The sequence below is a fragment of the Nyctibius grandis genome, chromosome 3 (genome assembly GCF_013368605.1).
Source record: "Nyctibius grandis isolate bNycGra1 chromosome 3, bNycGra1.pri, whole genome shotgun sequence".
Taxonomy (NCBI): Eukaryota; Metazoa; Chordata; class Aves; order Nyctibiiformes; family Nyctibiidae; genus Nyctibius; species Nyctibius grandis.
Genome location: NC_090660.1, coordinates 105725486 through 105739088, shown reverse-complemented (window position 1 = coordinate 105739088; position 13603 = coordinate 105725486). Strand labels below are relative to the sequence as shown.

At 39.0% G+C, this 13603-nt stretch overlaps 1 protein-coding gene across 6 annotated transcripts in view; it reads right to left on the bottom strand.

Annotated features, from left to right (window-relative positions):
* The window catches only part of EFR3A (EFR3 homolog A), a 79933-nt gene extending 71222 nt beyond the window's left edge, over positions 1–8711 (bottom strand). For all 6 annotated transcript variants that reach the window (XM_068396561.1, XM_068396558.1, XM_068396560.1 and 3 more), the window contains exons 1-2: positions 8506–8711; positions 3310–3363 (exon numbers count right to left, since the gene is read on the bottom strand). Coding sequence is in view for 1 of the 6 variants with exons in the window: in XM_068396563.1 (XP_068252664.1) it covers positions 3310–3319 (10 nt within the window). In the remaining 5 variants the exon portion in view is untranslated. The remainder of the gene's footprint in view (positions 1–3309; positions 3364–8505) is intronic.
* Between the last annotated feature and the right edge of the window lie 4892 nt (positions 8712–13603).

Here is a 13603-nt window from a genome sequence, read left to right as displayed (position 1 = left end):
TCATCAACACCAAACCGTGTTTCAAGCATCTGATTAACTGTGAATATCTGGAACATAATGTCCAAAAAGAGAAGTCTTAAACAAATGTTTTGATATAGGATTTAGCTATGCTTTTTTCCTTAACAGAAGCATTTGTAATGTTTCAATCCAAATGCAGCCAACAAAAAAACTTAGCAAAACCACACATGTTCCATAACAGACTTATGTTAAATGAAATTATCTGCACAAATTATTGAACAGGGAAATTGAGAGCAAAGTTGTGACAAATGAAAAACACATACTGCCTGTACTGCAAAGGCTATCTGGTTACAAGTTCCTTGGATTTGTTTTTAAATAAAAGGACTAATTAATCTTTTAATCCACGTTTTTTTTGTTATAAGGTTCAGCTAAACTGGTTAATAAAATAGTAAATCAATACACTCCTACTGTATTATATAAGCAGTGAGAAAAACATATTTGCTTTCCCAACATTTCAGAACTTGCATTTCACTTCAAATGAAGACACCATGTTTGTAAGCGTATCTTGCATCAATGCCCATGTTATTTGCACATGAGGAGCTACACATAAAGTTACAGCTACAAAGAATACAGGGAAAAGCAATGCTTTGGCACAGTCACTACAACTGCTGCAGCAATTACATAGCATTACACTTCCACTAGAGACTAGATGGCAATACAAATGCCGTGCCGTGGCTAGTCAAGACCAAGCACTTCTATATCTTCAGATGAAGACAGCAGATTGAAAATTTTCTATTTATGGGCTATTACTGTATTGAAATAAAACCTTAACATTATTTCTTTAAGGACTCAACAGAGCACTATATCTCCATATTCTTAAATGGGATCACTAAACAGCAACATCAATAGAAAATTTGATAATTCAATATGTAACGAACAACTGCTGCAGAGATCAGCACACATGACAGAGATGAGGTCAAATGAGAAGAACATTACCTTTGGTTAATTGCCTGTGTTCATCTCTCTCCTCAACACCACATGCCAGTTCTGACCGTGTGCCTATTTTTTGGACAGTTAATATCGAGGGAGATAAAAAGTATATCGTCCTGTGAACGTTTCATGTACAACTTCAAGACTGACTTCTAAAGTATCTCTAGGAACAGTTATAGTCCCCAGAAAGACTAATTAAGTCTCCTTGTCCAGTCTTTCCATAATACCAGTATCTTGGCCTCTTCTGACCTTTCAAACCAACACTTTTAGACATAGACATTTCCTAACTACAGTACTGTAAAGAAGGGATTAAAAATATTACCAGGAACTTATATAGAGACTGAGGAAAGCAAGCAGGACAACACTAGGAGTTGGTCAGTACGGCCTGAGAACTCCATCAAACTTTCCTTTTAATTAGATACTTTTATTCTGCTTCACTTATAAAGAGCTCATTCTAGCATGACAGAAAACATTTTTGGAAAATATTTCACTCTAACAGCCTTTTCTACATTTTATTCCAAAAGACGCTCAACACTCTTAATGTGTGGGATGCAAGAACTCCACGTGAAAAAAAAATATCCCAGACTTTATAAACAACTGAGCTTTTCAGATTTCAAGGACAAATTCTTTAAGATTTCAAAGTAACACTAAATAGTAGCAACCTGTTTCATCATTATGCTCTGAAAAGAATCCTGTGGAATCTCTAAAGAAGCTTAAATAGGCAGGCAGAAGTTTTCCCTTTCACATGCAACAAAACTTAAGTCTTGATGGCTGTGTCTATGCACATTGATAAAAAGTACAACCACCCACAAAGTGATGCTTGCTTGCGTTAAAATCTAATCCTACTTCTTCATCACCACAATTTTTGGAATGAAAATATTAAGAAAGTACTGTTATTTTGTAAGAATTGCAATATATGCATCTGTTAGGTTACCTTCCCTTCACGCATACACTTAAACTCATCTAACATACACTGAATAGAAACAAATGGCTGCGTGGTTCTGAGTGTCTCACTGCAGATAAGTATTGCAATCAGTTGTTTTGGTCTCCTTTAAGTTCCACCTGACTCTGTGGTAATGAAGATTCCACATGCATTACAGTAAATAGAGTTAATAATGACCCTGAACATAAGCATATCTGGTTTAGAAAAAAAAAAAAAAATCTTACTTTTCCAGTTTAATTGTTTAAAAAAAAACCACACGCTCCTTCACAGCAAAAGTGAGTGTCACGATAAGAGGCCTTAATAGCACTAAACACCGCAAGTGAAACACAGCAGCAGTTCAGTGTGTTACAAAAGCTGAACCACAGTCCAGTTGGAACAATTTACACCAGCTCCTTCTCACGTAAATATACAATATAATACCTATATTTTTACCACTACTTTGTTACAAAAACTCATGTTTACGTAGAGGAATAATTTCAACTATTTACCACAAAAGTAGAAAACACCTAAATACTTACAGTAAGGTATTTTACATGACAGTGGTTCAATCAACACAAAGTATTTCCACAGTTACAGAATAGCCATTTGTAGAAGTGTGTAACACAAAATGTAACACAAAACCTAGAAATACTGTAAGACATTTTTAAGTACCCAGTAGTCACAGCTTACAACAAGTGCTCAAACATTTCCTCATGAAATTAAACATTTGTGAAACTCATTACAAACCTATAATTAAAGAGCACTCAATATGATTGGTACTGTAACTTTATGAAGCCTGCTTTATCCAAAGACTGTTGTTAGTAATTTTATTAGAGACCATGCAGGATTTGTCTAAACAGAAAATAGAAAAAAAAAAAATTTAGTTGGAATTAATACTATTATAACACATCTCATAACTCGAGCCTTTGCGCTAGAGAAATTTGCTACTCTTTCAAGGTAAGTAACAACATGATTCTTAGAAACATCTCCCTCAAAAATCTCATTTAATTTTGAATGTTAAAATTTTAAGTCATATCACTTTATATCCTAAATAGTAATTCTATCTTCTATAAACAATATTTGTAATTTTCCAAACATAGGATTATAGCTATATTGGAATATCTTTTTATTTTCTGAATACTACTATTTCAGAACATACTTGAAATCACAAAATTCGCCAATGTTAAACTGTGAACTTCTTACTGAAAAGGAAAATGCAGAGCTCATTCTAGGTTCCTTTGAAAAATATACGGAGCTTTACAAAGGCAGAGAGTGGATAATATTGAGATCTTAAATTTCGTAAAAATGACAGCAAGTATCATAGTTTGGTTTTTTTTTTCTATTTTAATTTTGACAGAATTTTTAACCCCCAAAGAAAATACTGCAATAGTAAACACCCCTAAACAGAGTCTTAACGTACTTAAGGTAACAATACTTACTGCCAGGCATTGTTAATCAGGAATCTGTCTTCAATTTTGAAAAAACATAAGCAGCTATAAAGAAAACAAAAAAAATAAGTCAAGACAATAGCTTTAGAAAATTTATGTCCAAATATACATAGAAACTTATGCAGAATGAGCCAAAGTCACATTCTTCAGCTCCAATATCAGAGAGGCTGTTACCACAGAAACACAGATATCATTTTATTTGACCAGACTACATGTAGGTTTTGCCATTTCTTGAAATTTAGTCATTCTGTTCTTGAATTTTATGCCTGAAAACATTTTTCTCCGTATTTATTGAGATGACCTTTCGAACCGCCACTGTTTACGGTGCTAAATAGCGTACAGCCTTGCAGGACACTTCCAATGTAAATCACAGCACTTCTCTGTTAAAATGCCTGTGAAAGGTTTCTGTTCTGTACAAAGAAAACGATGCTGAAAAATCTGTGTGTGGCACTTTCCAGGACATTTTTCTCCAAGTATTAAAAAAATATATACTTTATATCAGAGAGCAAACTACTACAAACAATAGCTGCTCAAAGGATTTTTGATGCAATTAGATATTTTCATACAATTAACTCAACCGAAGTTACAAGTTATTTTGGGGATAAAAATAGCCTAATCTACCATTTAATTAATTAGTATTAAAATGCAAATCATTTGAATATTTTTCTATATTAAACAAGAGTATCTGCGTTTTATTAACTGCCAAATGCAACCTCCCTGAAAATGTACCTTTTCAAAAATAAGAAAAAAAAAATCTGTTAGAGAGATTGAGTGTTGCTGTTTTCGGAGATAAAATAAAAAATTTAAATTAAGAAAATCCAGCTAATAACTGTTTATATATGCACACCAAAAAACTATAATCCCAGACACTGATAATGTGAGAATAAACATTTGGTCAGAAAATATGTTTTAATGATCATACACTAAATCAATGTTCAGAGTTGCTAAAAATAAACTTTATTCTCATTGTATATGTATTTCAATCAAAGGTTCCAATTTGCTAATAGCAACCGTGATTAAAAATAGTGCTTCAAAGTAATTTATTTAAAATAGTCTATCCTATTAGAAGGCTGTATATGTCCCTCTCCAAGGACGGAGTTAGAAGCAGCATAATTTCATAAAAAGAAACATGTGCTGTGGATTGTGATGTTCAACAGACACATGGAAAAGTGAAATCTCTAAATTAGAGTGCAGTTAAGAACTTAGCCTAGAGGTTACAGAAGACAGATTTACTGACATATTAGAACATAAAAATGCAAAGAGTCTGATGAGATGTTTAAGGGAGTCAAGTGCCAGAGACTCAGCATTTTACTGACCATCACTAGCAATCAGGAATTCAAAAAATTTTGCTAGAACATTATGACTGTTGCTGCTAGCAAAGTCAACCAACTTTAGAAGATATTAATGCAGAAACTACTAGAAAGGTTGTGCAAGCAACTACAGTGTTCAAAGTGAAGATTTTTGATTTTGTTTTTAAACAGCTCACTGGATTTCTAATCATTTTATCATCTGTAACAGGATCAAAAACTCAATATGGATGTGGCCTGGCTTCTACATGCAGAACAGACTACGCAATTTCCTCTCCATAAAGTGTTCAATCACAGGCTCGTTAGGCCTAGGGCAAAGTTTAGCTCACAGATGCTGATATCTGTTACAGTAGAACAGAACTAAAATAAAGTAAGAAGCTTCCCACCATGAGTCTGCTCTGCTGTTTGTCACTGTATTAAATTTTACATATCAAGACAGGAGGAAAAAAAATCCAGAATTTGATGAAGTAGAACTTGGCTACAATTAGAAAAAGAGATACGTCAAACCATGAGATATAATTTAATTTTCCTAAATAGTCTAACACTTACTGTTTAACATATTCCACATCATTTTGTGGTATTTGACAGATTGCCAGAAGCAAGTTAAGGATGTTACGTACCTACAGTCTCCTGCACCAAAGCAACTGACTCCTGGATTTTAAAGAGGTAAATAAGAGTCATGTCTACTTTTTTGCAGAGGTCTGAAAGTTATTTTGTTTTCCTAAGGATGCAACAGTAATTCTAAACACAATTATAATCAAAGTACGATGCTAGTGAATGTACCTTAAAAGGCAGATCAACATTTGTATGACACATAAGAGTCATTTTTCGTAACAAAAACTTTCAGTTTAGTTTTAAGGAGATTCTACACAATTTGGCTAGGATAAGGAAATCCAAGGTCAATTTATTGCTCTATCAGATTCAAGCAGAACACAGGAATAAAAATACACTTTGTTCTACTTATTGGTTCTGATAATTTTCTTCCTCCAGTTACATGCTTACATGTGATTTTTTTGTCATTATTTTAAATAACATGGGATCTGGAATTAAAGGATAGTTTATAAGCAGAAACTATTTCTTATTATCACAAGATTCGATAAATGGCACGGAAAGCCAAACAGAAGAGCAAACATCTTTTTCCTGTCTGCCCTAAAACAACAGGACTCTGAAAAAGATCTAAAATGGAAAAAAAGTACATATCCTTATTCTACAGGTAAAGAAATGGAAGCTAGCATACTAAAAGAAAACACAAAACCTTAGGTAAGTCCTCCATTATGTTATTCTATTATGTAACACTATAAATTATTAACTTGATGTTGAGTGTTCAAAATGAAATTGTCAGCTGGGCACCTATCCATTCCCCCAAATTAAGCCAAAGTAGACTACAGGTTTAAGCATTTCTGACAGTCAGGCAACCCAGGCCACGCAGGCATGAACTGAAAATTTAAAATACACTGCACATTAAGTTTTTACATCACTTAGTTCCCCACTCGTATTTCCTATTTGAAAAATTAATCAGTGCCTTTGGATTTGAAGGTCGGCAAATGGTCAATGGGATGCAAGATTAATAAGACACACGCTCAGTCCTAAATGTAGTCAGTTAGGCTCCAACTACAATTCCCAGAATTCAAAAAATGCAATATAAGATGGATTTACATAGCACGGTGCAATTCTGTGAAAGTACCTGACTTTATTTTGAATTAGCTTTCTCAGGTGGAGAAGAAATGCCACTCATGAGCCTGGCGATATTAACAAGGCAGCCCTGTTCTCCCACCCAGAGAGTTCAGCTGGACAGGCACATCTAAAAGGACATTTGTCCTGCCTCACCTTAGAGAATTCAGTCTTGAGCAGACGGTTTTAGGACAAGAAAACCCTGCACACTAAATAAGCGTTCCTTAGCAACCCTCCCCACCATCTCAAAGGCTAGTTTAACCCAATATCCATTTCATTGGCAAAATTAAAAGCAATGTTCCTATGCCTAGGTACACATGTTGCCAGTGGTGGGTTAAAAATCCATCAGACAAATAGTTTTTGCTCTATTTTAACTACAGAAAACATGATTTGCTTTTACTTAAAAAAAAAAAAAAAAAATCTTCAAAGTTGTTTAAAAATAACACAGTAATTTTACAGGAATTACTTCACTACAGAGTTAGGCTGGGCAGTTAAAAGTCACTGATACCAACCAAAGCTGTTTCTAACCTGTACACTTTATAATTTAGATTTCATAATTAGAAGTGCAATCCCCTTTCATTACACTTACATATTAAGTTAAATTGCCAAGTCTGATTAGTATTCTAATGCCGCCTTCTACTTGCATGTAATATAAAATTTGTTTATTCTTTTCTCCTGCAGAAGTTTGGATCAGAAGTAGAGAGAAGTTACTGTTCATCATTAACTGCAAACATTTTCATAACAGGATGCCAAACAAATATTTAATTTTAAAACAGTTGTTTAATTACAAACTATATTCTAATTCCCATTTTTGTGAGTTTTTTTCCTGAATCAAAAATTAATCTCATTCTAGCAGCAGTTTTTTAGACAAATATTAAGTGTTATTAAAAGGCTTAAATAAAACTTAAGCCTTTACACGTATCAGGGCACTACAAATCAACATTTCAACCCCAAACCACCTATTTCTCAGGGAAATTTTATCACATGTTTAAAAGCATCCATACACTGAGTATTCCAGCAAGATGCCCTGAATACTAAAGTTACACAAGAAAACATTTCAAATTATTTTGAATGCATTAGAAGGGCTTTAGGAAGTAGAAGACTACCTATACCTTCCCAAAGCCTTGGCTGTTACTCTGGTTTTAGCTTACCTACTCGACTTGCATAGAAAACATCTGACGTAGCTTTACAAATTATAACGTCTGGGCTAGCGAACTTGATTTTGATATAGTAATTAAAACTCTGGTTCTACATTACAGGCTTTTCCATAAGTTCTCCAACAGAGCACAGATATCTCTCAATCCACGCCAGGATCTTTTCCTCCTAGTATCTCAGCTCAAAGTACCATGGGATACCTCCCTAGATGTAGTCGGCTTAACGAAAGACAAGTTGTACTATAATTAGTTCTCAGTAACAGGATTTGTGAACCTACACCTCAATTATCTAAAGTACGGCTCTGTGCTGTACAATTACTTTTAAAGTAAAAACACGAAGCTCACAGTGTAATCCTTTTGTAAATTTGCATTGTGTTCGGTTAAGGCTTAGCAATACCTCTCTGTGTTATGGTCCACTTGAAGAAAACCAGCTAAGTGCAATCCCAAAGCCACAGTCCTCCTCTGCTTCGCTGCTTTCAAACTGATGCCACAGGGATGTCTGACCACATCAGACACGACTGACAACTGACAAGGTTTTGACTTATGATCGCCTCATGGAAGGCCTCTACCTCCAAGAAGCGTCATGCAGGCACCGCTCAGCGGCGGCAGGACCTCAAGCCCTCTCCTGGGAAAGGCCGGGGGGTCCCGCTCACTACTGCAAGCCTCCCGGGACAGCCGCTGTGGTGAGCAGCCCTCCCGGCGGGGAGCCCGGCCCCCGGCAGCACTGCTCAGCAGCGCCCACAGCGGCACCTCGAGCCGGCTGCCCCGCTGACAGCGTGCGGGCCGCCGGGCTACGGGCTGAAGCCATGTCCTGCAGCTTCTTCTCCCGCCGCCCTCCGCCGGCCGCCCCCGCCGCCCTGAGGGGTCCCGCTGCAGCAGGTCGGCCCGAGCCTCCCGCCGCCCCCCGAAGCCTCTCCTCAGCGCCCGCCCGTCCGGCGCGGCCTCCTCACTCCCAAACGTGGCGAACAGGGAAGGGAGCTGAAGAACGAGGAAAGGAGACGGCTGTGAAGGTGAAGATAAGTAAAGGGACCGCTTCCCGGCTGCCCCAGACTCACCTCAGCCACCTCTCCGACGCGGTTTAGCAGCCGCCATCTTCCCGCCACCCCCCCGAAAAGTTGCTCGGGGTGCAATGCACGCCGGGAGCCGTAGTTCTGTGAGGAGCCGTGCCACGTCCTTTCTCCGCCCATCCCGCCCCACACACAAGCACCGACAAGGGCTCACGGCGGGAGAAGGAGCACCCTGACACGGCAGGGCGGCCCCGGGGCCAGCGGCCGCCTAGGCAGGGCGGAGCGCGGCCGGGAACGGCGAAGGCCGCCGCGGGCGGACACAACTCCCAGCACCCCTCGCGGCGCAGGGTCGCCGGCGGCGTGAGGCAGGGGGCGGGGACAGCGCGCCCTGCCCCGCCCTCCGGGCCCCGCCCCGCCCCGCGGGCGCCTTCCCGCTCTCCCTGGGTCACGTGCCCAGCGCCCCGAGGCGGCGGCCTCACCGCGCAGCCGGGCGGGGCCCGCGGCTCCAGGAGACTCGGGCACCCGCTGCGGTTGCCCGGTTAAACTGTGAACCGTGATGCAGAGGCTCGCTCTGAGGGAGGTGGGGGCTGTGCTGCCACTAGAACCTTCCCGTTCCTGTGGCGGCGGCCCTGGCGGGTGGTGTGTGAGGAAAGGTGGTGCTCGCTGGGAGGGACAGTGGGATGCGCAAGAGGAACAGGGCGTTTCTTTCTTTAAACAATGCAAAGTCGGACCCTGAACCAGTGTGTTGGCACAAGATCTCTGGCGTGGCTGTGTGTTTCTGACATTAGTAGTCAGCACTGGACACTGAAGGAGCTGTGGTTGTGCTCAGCTCCAGTCACCCAGGGACTGAAGGAAGGGGCCAGGCTGGACGAGCTGTGCTTGGTGGCTCCACTGAGACCAGTGTTCAGCTATGTACAGGGAGTGATGAATAACCCAAATGGAAATCACATGAAACATCTACTGATCCAAGGCAGCATAATCTCTTAATCTGTTCTACTTGAAATAATAGTACCAGCTTCAAAATCAGATGTCTTTGGTGCCTGATTTTCTGGACAGGCAAGGGAAATCTGAAAAGTTTGCTTCCTGTTGTAGATAGTTCCTTCTGAAGGAAGACATGCCAGTCTGTCAAATTAGGGGGATAAGTCTAGGGTATTATCCACATTTGAGTTTATCTATTTCCTTGCCTTCAGGTCTGCTTATGTTACATATATTGAAAAACTAGCATTTCATTTTCTTATGTTTTTTTAATCTAGTTTCCTTCCATTCACCAGCAGCAGAAACAGGATCAGTGCTTCTGACTTGTATTCCTTGAAAATAATCCCTAAAAACGCGAAACTGGGGAGGTGAGACGTCTCCAGGTCTCGCAGTTTTCAGCAGTATCCAAAACATATGTTAATTTGGGAAAATTGGCAAGACTATCACATGTGGGTGCCACTGGGGGAGTTAAAAGAGTAAACTAAAGTCCTTCTTATTTGTTTATATTATTTCTGAAATACAGCTTATGGTTTTGAACTCTTGGGGTCAAACATAATGCAAGTAATAACAAAAAGTGAACAATCTGCCTTCCATAGATGTACGTATTGAGTCACTGTTTATAAAGCATAACCTGTAGGGATTAGAGTGCAGTTTATTAATGTTTCAGCCAACAACGGTCAGCACTGGGATATTCCCTATAGCTACATTTGTCCTTTGTCCTTCAAGTGATCGTCCCTCTGTACTCAGCACTGGTGAGGCCGCATCTTGAGTACTGTGTCCAGTTCTGGGCCCCGCACTTCAAGAAAGATGTTGAGGTGTTGGAGCGAGTCCAGAGGAGGGCAGCAAAGCTGGTGAAGGGTCTGGAGGGTCTGACCTATGAGGAACGGCTGAGGGAGCTGGGGTTGTTTAGCCTGGAGAAGAGGAGGCTCCGAGGTGACCTTATTGCAGTCTACAACTACCTGAAGGGAGGTTGTAGTTAAGTGGGAGTCGGCCTCTTCTCCCGGGCAACTAGCGATAGGACAAGAGGACACAGTCTCAAGATTCGCCAGGGGAGGTTCAGGTTAGACATTAGGAAGCATTTCTTCTCAGAAAGGGTCATTAGCCATTGGAATGGGCTGCCCAGGGAGGTGGTGGAGTCACCATCTCTGGATGTGTTTAAGAAAAGACTGGACATGGCACTTAGTGCCATGATCTAGTTGACATGGTGGTGTCAGGGCAATGGTTGGACTCAATGATCCCAGAGGTCTCTTCCAACCTGATTAATTGATTGATTGATTGGTTGATTGATTGAAGTATAGCTGATGATAATAATCCTCCTAGTTCTTTTCTGAAACCTAGAGGAAAGTTTTAATAAGTTTTTCATCAGCCAAAAATGCAAATTTATTGTCATGGTCTCAACTAATGTCAGATGCAACTTTAGTTCAACGATCATTCTTCCGACCATCAGCTATAGGCAGCCTGCTCTTTTTATTGAAGTGTTTCATTCAACCTATATTTGTCTCATTTTTCTATTAGCTGTGCATAAGGGCGAGCAGGCTTCAACGCATTTGTCATGCCATATGGTTTCAGGAAAATCCTGGCAAATAGTGTAGCTGCTAGTTCTTACTAGTTGTCTGAATGAGACAAGCAGCAAGCGAGGTTGGTGTTCATTCCGCCACTACTCACAGATTTAAATGTAACACTGAGAGTAACATCCTGATTTCTCTGTTTTTCTTTTGGTTTAAGAAACACTAAAAAGGTTTAAAACCAAAATTTCTGTTGTCCAACATTACGGCTCCTGTGTCTATGATGAGGGACATTTTATTCTCTGATGGTTTTTAAAATGTTTTCCTCCATTTTTATTGTGTTACAAACATCTGTGAATATGGAGTAGGCTTACAAAGCTTTTTTTTGAAGAGAGCTGATATGTTTTAAAGCAGGCCACTTTTATGACAATATTACATAATATTACATAAACCATGTGGTATCTAATATTCAATAAAAGTCAGTAAAACCCTTAGCATAATTGTAGTGCTGTTGTTTAAAACAACTGTTTTCCTAATTCAATTTCAAACACAGCAAACAGCTGTAGTCTATGAATATGTATGTGTTGATCTCTGTGAGCTTCCCTATGTGTTATGTAATAGCAAATTTAGTAGTGGAATACAATAATTTTTTGTTTCAGTGAGGACATCAGAAGAGTATCCAGCCACCTTTCTGTCCACCACCAATTTTTCATGTACTGTCAATGAAAGGTGGACCTGATCCTTTGACCACATCTAGGGTGACCATCAAACTACCCAGTAAGATTAAGAAAAAGTTTTAATTACACACATATGAAATTGCTGCATGGCTAATTTGCAGCTAAACTGTCTGGTTTTACTTCCCCTCTTCCCAAGCCCGTCTAACTTGACTGGTCAGTTTTGCTTGAACATCTCCTAAATCTTCTGGATTCCTACATGTGTTGATCCACACATGCACAAAACTCTGTGTCCTGTGTGACCTGCCATTATTTTTTTTTAAAAAGCGTTAATTATTACATAGGCACAGCTTTTAGACCTTTCACTCTAGAAGTATCTAAAGTGTGAGACAGAAATGTCCTGTTCTGTGGCCAATAATAAAACGTGAATTGCGTTAGTAATTTGGCAGTAGCAGTTCTATTTTGTAATTAGATTACTAATTCATGTAAAAGTACCATCAAATGTTCAGTGTCTGCAGCAAACTGCAAAAAGTACCTTAGTTTGAAATGCCAGTAGAGGTTCAAAAGGGTGACAGGAACGATGAGTTACTTAGGTGGTGTAAGAGTATGAGCTCTTTTTGAGGAGTTTTAAAGAAAAAGAAGAAAAAGAGTAAAAAAATCCCAAAAGGAATTAATGTACTCCAACAACAGTATAATGCAGGAATGACAGAAAGTTAATGTTATTTTTATACCTGTGTAGGAAAGATACAGTTACGTTTAAAATGTTGTAGGTAGAGAAAAATAGATAAGGAAATGTACAGTACTCATCAACAGAATGAGTAAAGGCTGGACTGGTGAGTGATTTACAGCTGTTCACCACTGCATTGTAAAAATCTATTATAGCAATTAATTTTGGCTTTCAATAGTGAGAAGACAGTCCTTTTCATAACAATGACTCCATGGCTTGCTCAGCCACCAGTAAAGAAAACCATTCACAGGCATTTCATTGAAATATTTTTATCTTTATAATCAGTTGCCAATTAAATAATCATTTTGTTAATACTTATTTGGTGGTGTATTTTTCCAGAATCATATGTATATTGTTGATGCTACAAATGGGTGGTAATTACAACATTTTATGACCATCCAAATGTAGTTATGATAGAAGATGTTTCTACCAAGCATAGTTAGCCTGCAGAGATCAGATCCTCAGGGCCTGTGTTAAGACATTTACTCCATCATTGTTCATTTTGGCAGGAGGCAGAGTGGATGCAAACTGACGGTATTAACCAGCCCTGAAAGCAGAGCAGAGAGCTCATGCCAATTCAGCCCCCCAAACCATCCAGTAGATCCTAGTAATATCTTTTTTCCCCCAGTCTCTTCTCAAGTGCGAGTTCTCAGTGACAGCTATGCTCGCTAGGAAGACAGCTGTCAGGGGGGCCGCAAAAATAGATTGCAATGATTACATTTTTTTAGAAATTCTCAGAAAGTGCTGAGCAGCCACTGTCAGAAAAGATAGTGTCTTGCAGATGTCTCAGAGCAAGAATCTTAAAATTGCATCCAAAATCCCCAAACACTTTTCAAAACCGTGGCCATATGTACTTGGAGAATAAATTCCACATCAAAATTAAAGATGTCAATATTACAGAATCCTCAAGCGTGTAAGAAAAATTCTCATGTCATGTATAGATACATACATGTAGGCATTTGATAACAAATAATAGTTTATGATTCACAGATGCTTTATTCTTAAGTCATTAATCGTCCTAAAGTTAAAAGAGAATTTACAACAAGTTTATTCAAAGAGAGAAGGCGACATACCATTGGATTACATACTTTTCATCCTTTCCTCTGGCATCAGGAGTGTCTCCAGTTATAATTTTTCTGGCACATTGGAGCAACTTTGATAGAATTTATTTTTAGGGTTGGTAGTGTTTCTATAAAGTAAATGGGTTTATAATACTATATTTAAATTAAGTCTGTGTTATTAAAATGTAACTGACTTGTCCAAGT